We start from the raw sequence: 18,336 nt of genomic DNA on the forward strand, positions 1-18,336 counted from the left end.
TTCAATGTCGGATAAAAATCTTTAATTCATTTTTTCCCCCGACTCACCAATCTTACATAGAACCAGTCACAAAGCTCTTCTATATCAAACACGGCAAATGATGGCCTGCTCTAAGGTTGAACTGAATATGAAATCAATATATCATGTATATTTAATTCACAAACCAATACATTTCAATTCTTTGGTAAACAAATTTGCGTACAAAAACACTGTAAAAATTAAATGTTGCAGGATGTCGCACAGCACACTGTGTGAATCTAATTGAATCCAGTCAAAGCAACTCTCCAACTGGAATCTACACTGCTGCAAAGTTGTTGGTCCTGTTTCATGAAGCTAAAGTGGGAAGTAAAGCAGAGTTGCACAAAAAAGGGAATCTAACAAAACCTCATGTAAAAGGGTGTCAGTAAGCAGTTTCTTATTGGGCATTATGTAATTCTTTATGGTCAGTGGATTGGCCAATTTTATTCTTTTACTGAGTGGAAAAGACCAGAGTAGGATTTGGCTGTTATGGTGTTAATGTTGGCTGTAAGGTCATGAGGAGGGGAAAGGGCAATGTAGAGCTATAAGATATTCAATGGGGAGTTTTCATAAAGAGAGAATGTTAAAGCAGTGAGAGAGTAAGGTCAAATTTTCAAATTGCCATGTGAAGACATTTGAGAACAATGTTCACTGTCCCCTAGGAATATTATGTTTGTTCAATCATAAACTAGGATACTATATGTAAACATCTCTGCATAAAATTGCTGAGAAATGGCTGCCTGCCCCTTCATAGATACATACAAAAAAACTCCATTAGTTTGTGTTCAGTTCATTAATTTTAATATTGGATTAGAACTCGCACAACCAATGGTACTGACTCACCAAGCAAAGAGGTCAGTAATTAAAACAACTGAGTTCTTCCATGATGATGAGAAGTGCACAAAAAAATAATTCTTGTGTCCGCCTTTTGATGTGAAAACTGGGTCGTCATTACAAGTGTCTCAACAAAAACACCCCGCCTGCTGAGTTTCAATTGAAAAGATGCACTTTTCTTTTATTGTTCAAAATATTCATGGGGGATAGAAACTACTTGGGGTTGATACACCCCCTCAGGAAATTAATAGGACCAACTTTTCGTTCCTACATCAAACTTGTGATGTTATTCTTTACTAAGTACAAAGGTCATGTATCTCCTCACTGTTTTATAGAACATTAATTTCGCAATTGTACAGATTTCTTCTATTTTCATTTTTCCATGAGTTTTTGAGTGAGTGCATAGTATTTTTTCCATAGTGTTAAAACTGAGATGGCGGCCATTTTGAAGTTTGCGATATCGGTAAATCTGCAGCAACAGGAAAGAAACAGGCTCGTCCAAGGGACCAACTTTTTAGGAATCTAGGCGACAACTTCGGATATGGCATTGTATTTGGTGATTTCTGTCTGCACATAATTGTTAGGTAACATTTTCGGTTCCAATGTAAAGTGATACATACTAGAATCTGAAGGAACAGAGTGTTCAGGTTTTCAGATATGAAGAAAAGAAAGAAAACCTTTCTCTTTTGATATAATTTTTAAGTTAAATGTAACTATGTAACATCTTAATAACAACAAAGAGCTACCAAAAAGTTGTCGTTTGATAGTGTATAGTTTTCCTTTAAAGCGCTTTCATTTAACTGTCAGTCCGAGCTCACTATCATTTCATAAAAAGCCTGGAAACAATGAAGTTTTATTAAGTCTCCAACTGTCTTTTTGAGGGTCTATGATGAGTGTAACTTTATATTTCTAGCGAAATAAACTGATGATGATGATGAATATGACTGACAAAGCTCAGTATGACTAACTTCAGTGTATAAAGGCATTGGTATGTAAATGTCATTCTCAAAATCTAAACTCAAATGCTGGTTTTATGGACCAAGATTCAAGCCAAGCCGAAGTGCTTAGAGTAATGTTTAGGAATTGTGTAAAATCTAGAGAACCAAGAGTTCGATGACTTCTCTCTCTCTCCTATCAATGGTACACAGTATATACTTCAAGAACCATTATTTTCATCCATGTGTCAGGTACTCAACAGCCATATTACCACAGTGATCCATAGCTTTGATGGTGTTTGTAGGAAGTGAAGCTTTGATTAAATAAACACTTCTATGTTTCATTTTCAGTTTTGTAATCTGATACAATCTGTAAACACTGATCAGCAAATTCTAGAAATAATGGTTCCTGCATTGCTCTCTGCATGGCCTTGTCTTTATTTTCTGCATCATCTACTTCCGTCATTAATTTCCGTAGGTGAGGGTTTCCAAGCAAACTTTTCAATTCCGCTGACTCTCCTGCAAAAGAAAACACAATGTAAAATTCAATCTTAATTTCTCATATTGACTTTCACACTTTATTTCTCAAAATATGAGCCACTCAGATAGCTCCATGCTAAACAGATGGTCATGTCAGACTTTTTTGTTAAAAAGATGTGATACAAACTGATGAATTGCACAAATACACACATACCGACAGTTCAGGGGATGAAAATACCAACCTAACAACACTTACTGATACGCATATGCATTTTTTAAAGTTGAATAATTTTTATCTTTGGGTAGAATAGCATTCTACTAGACTTAATTTCATACTTGTACATAACATCACAACATCTCATCACAATCTTCATTTTACTATCCTATTACAAAAGATTTGCAAGTATACTTTCTTTTCCTTGGGCATAAAAGTTTTTATACAACAAAATTGATATTGGCATCATCTTGATACTTGTTTATATTTCAATCTGAAAGATACACCAGATAACAATCAACCAGCCAATCAATGGTTTTATGTATTCAATGTCTTATCAAATTTGAAACTGCAAACACTGTCCAAGACACAAGGCATTACTTTATCTTCACTGCAGATGTTACTATGACTCATCACATTACTCAGACAATGTGATGAATGCATGCTGATTGATCTAAACAATTCTGACCTAGTTTTCTAAGAGACTCTATTGACACTTTATCTTCATCTTCTTCCATGTATTCTGTCTGATCTTGATCACTGTCATCACTCCATATCTCACCATCCTCTGAACAGACACATGGTATCAAAGTTTATTTCAAAATTAATGAAGTACATGTGGCAGTATGGTGATGTTAAATAGTGCAATTAGAACAGCAGTTGTTCATTTCCAATGCTAAGAATGTATTTTGTCAATATGTAGCCAAGAGCATAGCCGGGGTCTAAACCCAGAGCCATGTTTGATGGGAAGTATGGCTTACACAGACAGAATAATGCTGCCCTGAGCTGTACAAGTTGATACCTACACTGAGGTAATTTTCATTTGTTGTGATAAAGGGCAATACTGCGAGTTGAAATGGAAATGATCATGGCATATTATCATGATATTTTGATGTAAATCTCCATGATATAATAAAGTGAAGATTGTAAATTTGGTCTTCTGCCAAAAATGAAAGTGTTACAACTTGAATTAACTTTACTTTACCTCTACTTGAGTGAGTACTCTCCGTGTTGAGTCTGCTTGATACTGCCACTCTGTCTGGCTCTATCTTGTTTTCTTTGTCATCCTGTGGCTTTATACATACTGTATCTGAATAGAGAAAATAACATTTACATGTAAAACAAGACAGGCAGTGCTACTAAGTCCAATTTTGCCACAAATATTTACCAATCAACGGCTGAGTTTCCTGTCCAATGCTCTAAAACTGTACAGAAGAATATGCCAATCACCAAACTGAACCACATAATTAATCATATTGTGTTTGACATCAGTACCAGTACCATCATTAGTGTCATATATCACTGAAGACGGAGAACAACACAGTTAAAACAGTGTTTAAGGATCATGGGTGGCAGTTTTCACATTAGTTATTGTTAACATTCAATTTATGATTAGCAACATATACAAAGAAGGTAGTTTCATGATATTTAGAACCTTTATGGTGCATCCACTGATGGACATGTGGTTGACATAAAATAAACCATGATTTGATTTTGGATTTTGAATAGCAATGGTTTGCCAAATAGCAATATTCACATCATACCGTATAACCAAATAGAACACTACAGGTTATCTGTCCTGGTTGTTGCAACATACAATTAAACACAATAATCACTTGATACGTTACCAAAAAAAATACTTGGTACTGTCATTTTTTTATTTTAATTTTATCATTACAGTATGGAATTGCAACACTGCTTTGAAAGAACTCAGTATTCTTCATTTTTGCTATTGTGGGGTCCCATCCAACTTTTTGAATAACTTCTTGGTCAACTTCTTTCCCTTTATATCTTACCTTTGTGTTCTTTGTAGCATTTCAGTGAACAGCTGAAAACAATAGAAATAAAACTGAGAATTTGTGAACATGCATAGAAGTGTTCTTTATTTCAAAGGTACAATGTCAGATGAAAGGAATTCTAAACCAGATTCCTTAAGTGGGAGTAAGTGCTTGACCATGTAAATCATTTCATTATTGGTGGATAGATGTCTTTGATGAACTCTCTTTGCAAATTCAGGTTACCCATTGTCTGCTAATGAAAACCAACTTAGAGGAAGCTATGTGAAGTTAGTCTTCAATCTTGAAAGAGAAACTCTGCCATTTTCATACATTGCCAATATTGAATTAGAGTTTTAATAGTTTTTGTCCATTATATTCAATTCCTCTATAGTCCATAATATGCTTTATCAGACACAGAAACAGACTTGTGGTATCTTAATCTAGAATTTAGGTGTTCATATTATAGTTCTGCAAACTACAAACTGACTGGCTAGCTTCTAGACTAGACATTGTTATCCTACTTATCCTATATGTACGACAAACAACCCTTATCCAACAATCAGGGATGCATCCATTGCATTTAGGAAGGGGTCACCATGCCAACACTTACTAACCAGCACTTTTCTTTTTGCATTCGAAAATGTATTTTTTAATCTGGTGCAGCATGCATACATTCCCCCTACCCCCTAAAAAGTTCGTTATTTTATTTTCCAAAATAAGCATGGCTACAAATTCTTTAAAAGCGGTTTTGTGCAATGCGACCATCTCTCTCTTTGCGTGGTAGGGCTAGGCTTACCGGCCATCGCCTATGGCCGTTTACGAAACAACTAGAGTTTCAGTTCCTTTTTAGTGAAGATCACGAGGGCTACTGTTGATGTAAACGGAAGTATGAAAGTCTTTATTACACAATAAACTAAACAACAAACAATATGAACTGAGCACTGTTTTATTTGCGGCAGACAGCGCTTAATTCTACTTTGTAGATTACTGAACTGGTGAAAGTTCAAGTGCGTTCAGTACTCAGACTACTCAGTACACTAGTGCCACTACTACATCGAATACTCACTATTGAATCTTGCATTTTGGGCATCGGTATTTTGGCGATTCTTCCCTACAAACTTCACAAATCTTCATTCCTTCAACTAATTGACGTCAGAAATGGTCTGATTAGAGGAAAACAATCCGAAAACGCTGGCAAATTCCTCCTTTCACAAACTTAAGATCGGTACGGCACGTGTGCCCAGCTAGTAGGAAACGGAAGTGGGGTATACCAATTAATTACATCGGGAAGGAGCAATATCATAATGTGCATACTAATATTACGACGTCAAGTATTTGAAGGTATTATGACGACTGTCCTATCCCAGATAATTATAACATATTTATTGCGACTAAACACGAAATTGGACTAGTAATAACACCGATATTAAAGTTGTAGTTGCAGTTGACATAAAATTTGACATACCTTTCCAACCTTTCGTCAAAATGGACTGTCTTTGACCCAATCAAGTTTTGTTGACATGAATATGGCGACGTACAGTTTTGAGTCTTCTGTGGAATCGGAACTTTCAACGACTCGAAACGTTACCGTATTTGTTCACCGTGACACAGACCATCGATTCCTGTTGGTGAAATATGGTGATACAAAAGGATGGTGGCTACCGTATGCCAGTGTCTGCCATGAAAAACAGACTTTCATGGATGCAGCCGCCATAGCTATCAGGGTGAGTGAACTCATGAACCGCCCGGGGGACAGTGGGTCAACTTCAAGCAATGTTTTCAATATAGCCCTGTATTGTAATCGATGGCGTCTCGTTTATTCAAACGACTATACACAAATAGTCAATATGTAAAATGACACTGACATATCATGCCCACCTATCAAAAATCGATATCGATCACCATGCGACGTGCTGTGACTTGATTCAAGCGTCAGGCCCTGAACACAAACCCAGCAGGATGCAAACATGAACATTTTGCTGCGGTTCCGTAGCCCTACCACTCCCTGGCTGGTTCCACAACAACCAGCCAGGAAGTGGCAGGGCTACGGAACCGCAGCAACATGAACATATGATGTAGAACGGAATAGGGAAGCAGCTGAGCAGCAGACGCACAACTGCATCAAATCTAATCATCAATTTCATCCCTATTTGTGAAAACTGATTATCTTGCAGCATCATTCGTATTCCAGTGTTGTCCTTATATCTAAAAGTAGCCGGGCAATTCAAGAAAGTAGCCGGGTGGACTGCGACGGAGCGAAGCTACCGAGGGGCGAGTGAGCGTAGCGAACGAGGGGGGGGGGGGAGAGCGCGAGAGGGGGTGTCCCCCCTCTCGCAAGGCGAAAAACGAAATTTTGGAGTGGAAATGGTGTTCTCTGGTGGCATCTGAGGTGACATTTAGCTGAGACTGAAACAGTACTTTTGTTGTGTGTCTTAGACGTGGCTCACATACAACAAAACAAACAAACATGATTTTGTTTTTTATGACACACTTATGGTTTTATTTGCATTGAAGATTTAACATTTAATCTTAAATCTCCTGCAGTCTGCTCATTTCATTGCTCATTTCCCAAAATGAGGTTTGAAAATTCAAAATACCGACAGTATTCTAATAAAAACACATTCGCTGTTGTTTAAAAAAACATCGGTAAGATAATTCACTGTCACATGTTCGCATTTACGCAAAAAAAATGCGTATATCGAAAACTCATAACAATGAAAAATGCGTAGAGAGTCGATCCAATGTGTAATAATATTACGCATTGGATTGAGTCTCGACGCATTTTTTTTATTATGAGTTATAATACGCAAACAATAATAGTTGCGAAAGCACTCTCCGCGACTTAGTCTCGCATGCCAGACCTCGAACCTGCATGCGGCGCGAGCGGCGAAGCTGTCCCCTAATTTGATCAAAGCAGATATGCAGCATGGCGTCGGAAGGAAACAACTCTATTTTCTTCAAATTTGCTCCACAAGTCCGTGAAAAAATGATTCAGAGAGTCCATCAAAATACACTATCGGGCAACCCAACATGGAGAACATGGAGAGGCGCAGTGAAATTGAACCCAGGGGATCAGCGCCACAGTGAAGCCGTGAGGCGTGACGATGATGCGCCGGTCGGCAACGGTCGGCAACACACATGCCTGTGACCGTGGATTCTAGTACGTAAAAATAATCAAGGAAAAAAATACCCATTCAAATAAACAGTTGGTTCTAAAAAATTCAGTTCTAGCTCATTGTTTTTAAATCTAGAAAATGCGTCGCTATTGCTCTGAGAATAACTTGATTTGTTGAGAAGATCATACTCGTACTGACCGTTGGCAGCAGCGCGGCGGAGGAAAACTAGCTGCGTCATGAACTTCGAATAGTCGATCAAAATCACATCTTTTCGGCGCTTTTTTCTCTCACAAATTTAGCGAAATTGAAGTTTTTTTACATAAACTAAATGTATTGTTGGAATCAAGTATAGCTTTCGAACGGGCTTTCTTCGGGAAAAAATATTCCATCGACAAGGTGCCGGTGGCCGACGCCACATTTCATTTTACGCTATCGTTAAAAAGACCTAAGATGACTTCATACTAATCAAACCAATTACACTGCTCGTTACAAAGACAACACCATAGACGCGTCCATCAGCCAATCACACTATTTAACAAATAAAAGATCGGACTCAAAAAGCCACAAACGGGTATTTAGAAACTGTTTTATGTTTGTGCAGTTCCATGCGGGGAAAAGGGTCGCGAAACTGCTAATCGTACGTGTGCCGTCTAACAGCTGGCAGTGCAATCCCGAAATTACAGGTCTATAAAATAATCTAATTACGTTAAAAGTAGCCGGGAAAAAATGCAAAACAGCCGGGTTATTTACCCGGCACCCGGCTTCTAAGGACAACACTGGTATTCCTCTGTGCTGGTGATCAAAGAGGATCTTGTCGCTGGCCCCTATTTGACCAGATCCTGAGAGAACACTGTAGATTCCTGTACGTTATACGCAGGGACTCTCGGCTATCATTTTTCATAGACCTTCTGTTCTATAATGAATATTATAATATAGTTTACCATCAGGCCCTTACAATATGAACAATTTCAGTCGTAGAGATTGGTAACAACTTCTGCCTCGTTGGGTGCATAATCAAATTCTTATTTGGAAGGATTACATGCCGTCACTTTCTTTGCTGTTTGTTTCAACAGCAAACACAATTAACATTTAACAATTAACAATTAAGGGAGACACACTGTTCCACAAACCCCAATTACTGAAAGATACTGCAATCAGTGTAACACCAACAGTATTGAAGATGAAACACACTTTTTATTAGTCTGTCAGAAATGCAAAGTCCAAAGAAAGAACTTTTTCAGTAAAATCAATTTCCCAAACGATCAACTGAAAATCAGCTTATTTCTCTACTAACAAAACAAGAGTTATCTTTTAATGAAGAACTTGCAGATTATATTTTTACTTTATATAAACAACGAAATACCTAGTTATATTTATTATTAGCTACTATTATTATACTGTAATACTTTATTTTTATTGAAGAAAAATTTGAACTTATTTTTGTATCACGCTTGTATTGCCACAAATGTGATGTAAATCCTATATTTACAAGCAAGCAATAAAATATTATTATTGTTATTATTAACAGATGATTGTATCACCTTTTTTTGCAGAAGACTGGTATTGATGCCGAAGTTACAGGAATACTCAGTGTCAATCATACAACACTACCAGATATACACCGGTCTGTACTACATATAAGATTCTTGGCCTCTCCCAAAGTGAAAATAAATCGCAAGAGATCAATCCCTCATGGAAATGAGAAGAAAACAGTGGAAGTTGAACTTGAAGACTTTGTCAAATGGTATTCCTGGGATGAGATTCAGGAATTAAGTAGTCAAGAACCAGGCTTACTTGGAATGGAACCTCTTGAATTAGCCAAACATATCAGGGAAGGTAGGGAAGTTTGAATTAAAAAATTTATGTGTGACCACAAAAATGGCCCTTTATAAGAGTTAAGAGCAATAAATGATGTAATTTTGTTTTTTGCAGAAGTTGAAGACACTTTTGTAATGAATGAAGTTATTGCACACATCTAAACTGACTACATCAAACCAAGTTTTTTACCACTTGTTTACCCGGGAAATTTAATGTTTCACATGCATTGCTAAAAGGTTGAAACACTATAGTTGTTTTCAATGTTTATGTTGTATTTTGTATATGTCACATTATTCCAGGTGGAACTATTTATCCTCTCTCAATTCTAAAGGAAGGTTCAATACATTTACTGAAGACTGTGGATCATATAGCTAGTCCATCACCAAACGTTCAATTACTTCAAGCTGCCAAATTTGGTCGCACTGGTAAGTCAGAGTTTGTATGCCATGGGTGATCAATTTGATCAAAGGCTGCAATGAAGACATTATAGTCTTATGGGGCCAGTGCATGATAGGAAAATTGACATAATCAGTCATGTGACCAGAGTGCAAGACTACGAGGATTAAGGTAGAATGTGCCAGGGGAACAGATGTTCAGACTCTCAAACTTTTACAATATTTATGTTGTATGTCTACCACTTGTGGAGGCTCATTTTGAACCTTTAAGAGTAAACAAAGTTTTCACAAGCTTGGTTCTTTGAAAATCAGAAATTTAGTTTTTCCCCATATAGTTAACACGTTGATGGTGGCCATTTTGAATTTTAAATATCGGAAACTGTTGTGTAATTTGTTTCTCTAGTAATGCTCAGTGAACCCCAATTTTATTCTTGATGTCAAAAATTAATGGTTTACAGTTTCATTATGGCATGTATAGCAAAATGCTGATGATAGACATGGAAGGGGGGTTCTGGACCGTCACATTCAAAGTGTATTTTTTAACCATGCAAAACATTACATTTAAACTCTTCATACATAGCACCAGTAGTATCAGAGTTGTTTGCTTAGGTTTTGGAACATTTATGAATAACTTCAAAATCACAACACTCAATAGTTTCCCACATGACATAAGTGAGTTAAATCCCCAGGGAATTCTAGCAGGAAAATTATGTGGAATTGCTTTTTTATTTTATACAATGCGGAAGTAATGAGAAGTGTTCAAGATATTATTATGAGAGTTGCTGGGATCATGTCAACCAGAAAGACATTTTGAGTGTCTTTTAGCTCATATTTGGTTTTATATATAAATACCAAAAAAGAGCTTATATGATGAGTCTGAGTGGCATCTGTATGTCTGTATATTTGTGGGTATGTGCGGATGTATGTCCGTCACACACAAAGGCTCCCATACCGCCAAAGCTACCGTCTCAGTATATATTTGGTGTACAGGTAGATGTAGGGGTTGAGATGTGAATTTGTTCATATGAACACATCAGTGTAAAAAATGTGCAAATGAGGTAAGAAAAAGCGAAATTCTGAAACAGGCTTGAAACAGGCTTACCGGTACTCCACTGACTTGAGTCATTTCCTGTCATTGTCATTGAACTGTTACATATTAACAGACCTGCTCAAACCATATGCAGTATAGGGAGGAAGACCCTCAGTAGAGGGTAGGAAGACCGTCTATGGTCAAACTAAGGGGGTTAGCTGCCTTTCTGCTATGCATGTTGCTAAAGTTGACCTCCAGTACCTAAAGTTTCAGACCTTAATTACTTTTGTCATTCTTGTTTTTCTGGTTTAAATATTTCTTGTTGTTTTTCTGGTTGTACTGTGCAGAAATCATTGTCATAACATCAACGTAGAATTTTCCTGCACTGAACAGATAGAAACAACATTTATTGTTGATCTTTGATACCCATACTGGTATGTACCAATTCTGATCAAATTTGAGCGACACCGTATAATTGCGGTATTTTTTGTTGAAATGTAAACATTTAATATAGTGCTTTGTATGATTGCTTCTGTGTTTCTCACATTTGAAAATCGTATTAGGATCATAATGACAGCTTGTAACTCTCATTTAGCAGCAAAGCGATACTGTAACTTTTCAGTGCTATAGTATGTTTAACTTCAACACAAGAAAATAATACCAATGGATGGAAATATCTTCCAAGATGTGAAATATTCTTACATGCAACTGCAAAGTCTGATAACATTCACTTTTTTTGATGTGACAGAACAAGAACTTGTGCTAGAAGAGTTCTTAGATGTCTGTTCACCTTGTTTAAACATGAATAAGTCTGTCTTCACAAAGCTTATGATAGGCAAAGGTGTTACGGAAGAACACTGCCCTCATTTGTTCAGGTAAGGAAGTTCTCTTTTGAGTGTTCTAGACTCATTATCATCTATTGACTCATTAGCTTTGATGCCCAGACCTTAATGTACATAGTTCTTAAAACAAAGAGTTACCACGCACATTGGAACACAATGAACTTTGTACATAATTCCTACCAAATTCTCATCAAAAAGGGCTGACAAATAAAAATGAATTAACTAGTCTAAAAACTTAGTCTTTGCAATGAAAATGCGTTTCAGTTAGAAAAGCATTTAGGCCAAAAAAAAAAAGAAATGTTTCTGGTCAGGTCTTCCTTTAAAAAATGGTGCGGCGACGCGCATTTCATTTTTATTTATTTTTATTTTTTTTCCCTCAAGGAGAGGGAGGAGGGTCAGTTTTATAGTTTTATCAATATAGTCACATATATACTGTTCATGCAGTCACTGATCATGCCCCCCACAGAATTTTCTCTTTCTTCATTATTTTGGTTTGGTGTCAGCCACGGCCGCCGGCCACAAACAGAAAAAAAAAGGGTGACGCGCTGTTGTTCAAGTGACGCGCGCGCTGACCAGAAACATTTCTTTTTCTTTTTTGGCCTTATGTGTGTTTTTACGAAGAATTACATGTATTGTGATTTGGAGTTCCTCAGGCTGCCAGCACTCAGTAATTTTAGAAAAAACGGTCAAATTGCTGTGTCATAAGAAACAAGTCTGGCAGAATTCTGTGAAACAATTCTCTTGTTTCTATTTTGAAATTTATGGTAACAAGGCAGTATTGCTGAAGGCAATGAGTACTTGGGCCATGATAGAGTAATTTTGAGGACAATATATACTACTATTCAAATATGGTCTTGAATTTCCTCCTGTCAATGAGGCATTTGATTAACTGGTTATTAAACGAAGCAATGGCATGACAACGGCAAAATATGTCTAGCAACTTTTGTGGAGTTTGAGGCAGGGGTTCTTTATTTATAGCGGGAATTGCTTAAACTCCTTAAATATTCAAATTACAGCAAATTTCTTTTGTTCTCGATGGTAGATGTCTAATATTTAGATGGGCATATTTAGATTTCTACCCTATAGTTATCCCTATATACCAAAAATCGGACATCCAGCTCTATTGGCTTGCTCAGAATTAGATATGCGCATAATTAATGAGGTACAATATGTGGTGTCATAAGGTGTCCCATCATACCATTTATGAAGGGTGTAGCACTTGTGGTTACTGAGTTGTGGAGAAATATATATATTTGAGGTCAAAGGTCATCGAGGTCACGTGACATTTTGTCAAAATAATTGTATTGCTAAGTTATTCCTACATACCAAAAATCAGACCTCTAGCTCTATTGGCGCGCTCAAAATTATATATGCGCATAATTAATGAGGTACAATATGTGGTGTCATAAGGTGTCTTATCATACCAAATATGAAGGATGTAGCACTTGTGGTTACTGAGTTGTGGACAAATATATATATTTGAGGTCAAAGGTCATTGAGGTCACGTCACATTTTGTCATAATAATTGTATTGCTAAGTTATTCCTATATACCAAAAATCAGACCTCTAGCTCTATTGGCTCGCTCAAAATAAGATATGCACATAATTAATGAGGTACAATATATGGTGTCATAAGGTGTCCTTTCATACCAAATATGAAGGGTGTAGCACTTGTGGTTACTGAGTTGTGGACAAATATGTATATTTGAGGTCAAAGGTCATTGAGGTCACGTGAAGTTTTGTCAAACAAATTATATTGTTAACTTATCCCTATATACCAGAAATCAGACCTCTTGCTCTATTGGCTCGCTCACAATTAGATATGCACATAATTAATGGGGTACAATATGTGGCGTCATAAGGTGTCCCATCATACCAAATATGAAAGGTTTAGCACTTGTGGTTACTGAGTTATGGACAATAATGTATATTTGAGGTCAAAGGTCACCAAGGTCACATGATATTTTGTCAAAATGTCTGAGATATCTGCGTGAACCGATGGACTCACTGATGGACTCACGGACGGATATGAGCCAATCTATAAGCCCCCTGGACTTTATCCGTGGGGACAAAAAAACTGTCACTGCATCCTTTAGGCAATATGAATACGATGAGAATCTAAATTTTATTTTTCTTGGCATCATACATGCGAATCTATGGAGAACTGCCTTATACATGGGAGTCTATGGAGGTGTAAACTAAAAAGTCCTCTAACACGGCCAAATTTGAAAGCATTGTGAAACAAATCGATGTGCATCTGTATGGGGTTGGGTACTAGGCGTGAACGGACGCACGGACATGACCAAACCTATAAGTCCCCTCGGACTTCGTCCGTGGTGATTAAAAACAACGCAACAGTTATTACAGCTACACCGGCGGTAGGTTCATATCCAGAGCCCCGTACGGTCTGCCGCCGTCGCTTGAAAACAATCTCATGCACCCGGCCATATGGGCAGCTGGCCGGATGCATGACTTCCCGGAGAAGGCGAGCTGTCACGTTCAAGCTCAGGATTATTTGTCGATCAAATTTCAGTAAATTTACCTTACCTAGATGAAATTTTGTCTATAGGCTGAAATTTTGCCGAAGTTTGACAAAATTACATCGATTTTTCAGGTTCATATGCGACATTTTTGAGTTTTGAGTGCAGACAGAAATAAGTTTTGAGGCAACATGGCTGCGACCCCATGTTGACCCCTAGCCCTGCGTACGATGCTATGTGCTACAGCTAACACACAGCATCGTACGCAGGGCCAGCGAGAGAGTTGCCGACATCGACGGTTATTTACGAGAAGTGAATAAAAGACTGTCATTTTTGGAAGCGATCGAGTAGCTGAGGTAGGCTGGGATACGACTTGGGCCCAAGAACGCTGAATTTCGGCAGTAATTTGGCTTTGTCTGTGCTCTCCCTGGCCTTTCGAAATTGTTAGTAAATTTACGAATTGGGTTCAAAAAATATTAGTAAGCACAAATTATGTTATTCTGAACCCACCAACTTTCAACAAGCACTTCTGGTACTCAATAGATGATTTTAAGGGGATAGAAATGATGAATGATTTCATTAAAGACAAAAGAAAATGAAAAATCCCTTTTTAGTTTTTTTGACAATGAAAACTCATATTTTGATACGCATTTTCAAAAGATTTATTGAATAACACAGTACATCATGGGTCATGAATGCTTGTAACATTGAAATTTCTTCCTTGTCTCAATAAAGTGTGTAATTTTGGTCAACGGCCATTGAATGTTATTCAATTACTCTATTACACAACATAACATGTTCAAGTGTATTGTGACACAAATCATAACTCCCTTTGTGTGTGTAGTCAGTGGTTGATGATTATATATATTAATTTATGAAGCGGTCATTTATATTATCAAATATTATCAGTGTTTGCACAAGTTTTAGATGCTAGAAAATCTGTCCCCTGTTTTTCATATTTGGAAAGCTCTGTTACTTTTAAAGTATGCATGTCATCCCATAGGTACTAGGTGGTGCCTCTATAGCTGCAGTCATTATGCCATGTTCATCTCTAAAATTCTTTTTAAACAACCACTGATCAGAACATTTGGCAGTCTGTGCTTTCGCACAAATTTTGTCTCATCTCAATCAAATTTAAGTACGCAAACTGAGACTGGTGATCCTGCTAATGTTTTCTTAGAGACAGTTATACTTTTAAAACGCTGCAGATGATCGTCATTTATTTTTTGTCTGGATAACTTTTTGGTCATGGGACTGTGCACAGCATTTTCTCTGGATCATAGAAACTATCAGTATTCATAACATTTGCTGAGACAGTTTCTTGTAAAATATTTTGAAGGAAACCTATTAAAATTGGCAAGCTGACTGAACAATTCAATTTGCAGATCGTCAAATGACAAATCTATGACATCTAAGATTTCCGGCTCGCTTCCACCTCCATGCACAGAAAAACACTCTGCAGTACATGTTCTGCAGTTCTGCTGTAGTTCGACTGTCTTTCAGGCTGACTGTTCTTGATCTCTTCTAGCTCGGCGGTTTCATTGTTTCGTATTTTTTTCATATCAGTTGCCGTTTTTATGCCCAACTTTCTTTCCCAGCTGAATACTATCAATCCAAAGTATTTGTAACTGCCCGCTTCCCTCGATCCGCTTCAACAGTCCACTCGGAAAGTTGACAGCATGTGAGTGTTTGGGTGTCTCGAAACTACCGTAATGGGGTGGTAATGCATGACACCACTATGAGATTACAAGACCCGGGGATCTTGAAACCTTTTCGCGCATGCTCATGTTATTACAGGTCAAAGTCCAAAGCCAGCTATCACCATGTGTCGATGCGCTGATGATAGGGGCAGCGTAGGTTTTGAAAGACGAGATATGACAGTATTTCCCGGAATTCACAATCTTGACCGAAAATCAGGCTTCAAAAATAACAAAATCGTTCGTAAATGGCCGATCGGGCATTCATTTTTTTTCGTAAATTTTCATTTTTGTTCGTAATTTACGAAAGTTACGAGCGACAGCGAGAGCACAGTTTTTACGTCAAGTCCCAAAATGGATTTGAAGTCACCGACCCAACGTACGGGTCTTTGCAGGGCTGTGGTGATCGGGGCGGTTAGCTGTAGCGGAACACACAGCATCGTACGCAGGGCTAGTTGACCCCCAAGTGAAAATGTGTTCGCGATCAAATCTTCCTATATTTTTTTCAGAATTTTCAACAAAATCATTGCTTCTTACATCTTTTGTAAAATATAAAATACTAAAATAAAACTGCGATGTGCCATGTCTCCAGATTTCTAAAATATCGTTCGTTGACCGTTCGACGCAAACTTGTGACGCAGTTGAAATTCAATACTGACCGCCAAATAACCTTAATGAGACGAGATCAGTCTAGACATCCTCCAAATTATCCAACCATTCGCATTGGAGTTCAGCTCGCTTAGAGTATCATAACATTTTTCGGCCTTCTTTTAGATCGACCCTAATATCTCCCATTTAGGAAATAAATACACAAGCTACCTCGACAAAACTTCGTGCACCATCCAAGACCAAACGCACTACAAATCTGTCTTGACGTCATCATCTCCTTACATGGTAATCGGCATACCGTATTTTTTAGCAAAGGGGACACAGAATACGTCGGAGTATTCAGTTTCAAAACGTATTAATTGTGTGATGTTGTCAAAAAAAAGTCATGTTACTGCAGTGGTATAAATTACAAAACACAAAAGTTCAAATCGGTTTATTTTGGACTGGCTTTACCCAACATTTCATATTGTTTCTTATGCCAGATTTGACCACGTGCTTACTGGCGACCCCTTTCATGCAAATTTTGTGTCAAATGATGTGTTCCCCTGGAAAAACAAACGTACGATTTCTAAATGAAGGAGGCGAAATTTGCCCTCAAGACGCGAAACCACCCCTCACGGGGTGTACCTAGCTATTTTTAACGAGCTTCTCGAATCTGCAGCTCTATTTCGAAATGATGGTCTGGTTTTCTCAGCTCAAGGATAAGTGTTCTCCATCGCTGTGGGCATTACTATTCTCAACCGGGGGTACAGTTTCCAGTCGTAATGTTTTTCATTGTGTCCGGGATATAAAACCTTTCCTTTTCAAACTTTCTCTTTGATTAACACTAATCCACATCTTGTCAGTGATTAAACATGTTTCAAGTTTAAATGTTAAATTCTGGTCTCGAGCCCTCCTGTTCGACCAAACCGAAATTACCCCTCCCACTTTGGCTCGTCCACTGGGTGTAGCAAGGGTCGTGCCATCGCCTAGGAAACGGAGGGTGCATTAATTGTTGCATTTCGATGCACATTTTGATTATATTCAGAAGATTTTGTGGCCAGAACTCAGATAGAGAAGCATTTATATTCACATCTCACTTATTCAAGACTGGCTGAGAGCAGCACTTCCATTCAGTTAACATCATTACGCCATTTATTATGCCAAGAAAGATGAAGCCAATACATTTTGCCCTCCCTGGTCTCAGCCAGAAATGGTTATACCTTACAGTTTTTTCCCACGGAATGAAAACAAATGTACTTGGGCTGAGGCCCAAGTACAACAAGTACAATAAGTATTGAAATCTTGTTCTTCTTTGACAGGGCTTTTGATGTTCACAACAGAGGCAATCTGCAGTTTCAAGAGTTTCTGTGTGGTCTTGCTGCAATGCAGCAACATACTCCACATGGTGGACCACCCGCTGAACAACGCTGTAAATATATATTCCGTTTCTATGACATCAACAATGATGGAATGCTGGAGTTTTCTGAATTTAAGTGAGTTCTTGAACGCTATTATAATCTTTTTTTAGCTCCATAGCCATATGTATATATGGCAATGGAAGCTATTCTTATAGGCTAGGGAAATGTCTGTATGTCTGTATGTCTGTATGTCTGTATGTCTGTCCGTCAACATCAAAAACTCCAAAACCGCTGCACATTTCATCTTGATATTTGGTGTGTACATGGATGTTGGGCTGTAGATGAGATTTTGTTCAAATGAAGTTGTCATTGCCAAAAATATGCAAATGAAGTGAAAAAATGTAAAAACAGTTAAAATTGAAAATCTCAATAACCACTGAGCAGATTACATGAAAAATAAGCATGTAAGTACTTTGGGCTGACCTGAAATGATTGTGCTTTTTTTGATTTTTTGATATTGTTGAAAATATGCAAATTAGTGCCAAAAAAGGCGTTTTTGGTAAAAAATCTTCATCTTCATAACCGCTGGTCAGACAGCTTTGATATTTGGTATACAGGTCCCTAGGGATAATCCAATTTGGATTTGTTCAAATTGTGATGAAATATGCAAATCTGTATTTTTAAGGAATTTTTTTGTCATTTTTGGTCAAAAATTTATTTCATCAAAACCGCTTGTCTGACAGCTTTGAT

The 18,336-nt window shown here is 37.6% G+C and overlaps 2 protein-coding genes across 2 annotated transcripts in view; one reads left to right on the plus strand and one right to left on the minus strand.

Moving 5' to 3' along the window:
- LOC139145839 (zinc finger HIT domain-containing protein 3-like) lies at positions 1-5,864 on the minus strand. The gene is made up of 6 exons (XM_070717253.1): positions 5,725-5,864; positions 5,326-5,503; positions 4,278-4,309; positions 3,467-3,571; positions 2,951-3,049; positions 1-2,306 (listed from the first exon to the last, which is right to left on the minus strand). The coding sequence occupies exons 2-6, from the start codon at positions 5,391-5,393 to the stop codon at positions 2,122-2,124; spliced, it is 489 nt and encodes a 162-aa protein (XP_070573354.1). The 5' UTR covers positions 5,394-5,503; positions 5,725-5,864; the 3' UTR covers positions 1-2,121.
- Positions 5,769-18,336, plus strand: part of LOC139145838 (uncharacterized) — a 26,907-nt gene continuing 14,339 nt past the window's right edge. Inside the window, exons 1-5 of the mRNA XM_070717252.1 lie at positions 5,769-5,983; positions 8,929-9,211; positions 9,493-9,618; positions 11,367-11,493; positions 17,548-17,721. Coding sequence (XP_070573353.1) covers positions 5,780-5,983; positions 8,929-9,211; positions 9,493-9,618; positions 11,367-11,493; positions 17,548-17,721 — 914 coding nt within the window. The 5' untranslated portion in view covers positions 5,769-5,779. The remainder of the gene's footprint in view (positions 5,984-8,928; positions 9,212-9,492; positions 9,619-11,366; positions 11,494-17,547; positions 17,722-18,336) is intronic.

Source organism: Ptychodera flava, chromosome 12, assembly GCF_041260155.1.
Source record: "Ptychodera flava strain L36383 chromosome 12, AS_Pfla_20210202, whole genome shotgun sequence".
NCBI classification, from domain to species: Eukaryota; Metazoa; Hemichordata; class Enteropneusta; family Ptychoderidae; genus Ptychodera; species Ptychodera flava.

Bases quoted from the DNA above. Each gene is read 5' to 3' on its own strand.
- LOC139145839 (XM_070717253.1), bottom strand. From the start codon at position 5,393: ATGAAGATTTGTGAAGTTTGTAGGGAAGAATCGCCAAAATACCGATGC. The intron at 3,050-3,466 runs GTAAAGTAAAGT...GTGTCTGTTCAG, and splicing joins GAGTACTCACTCAAGTAGAG to AGGATGGTGAGATATGGAGT. The intron at 2,307-2,950 runs GTCAGAATTGTT...TTTCTTTTGCAG, and splicing joins AGAGTCTCTTAGAAAACTAG to GAGAGTCAGCGGAATTGAAA.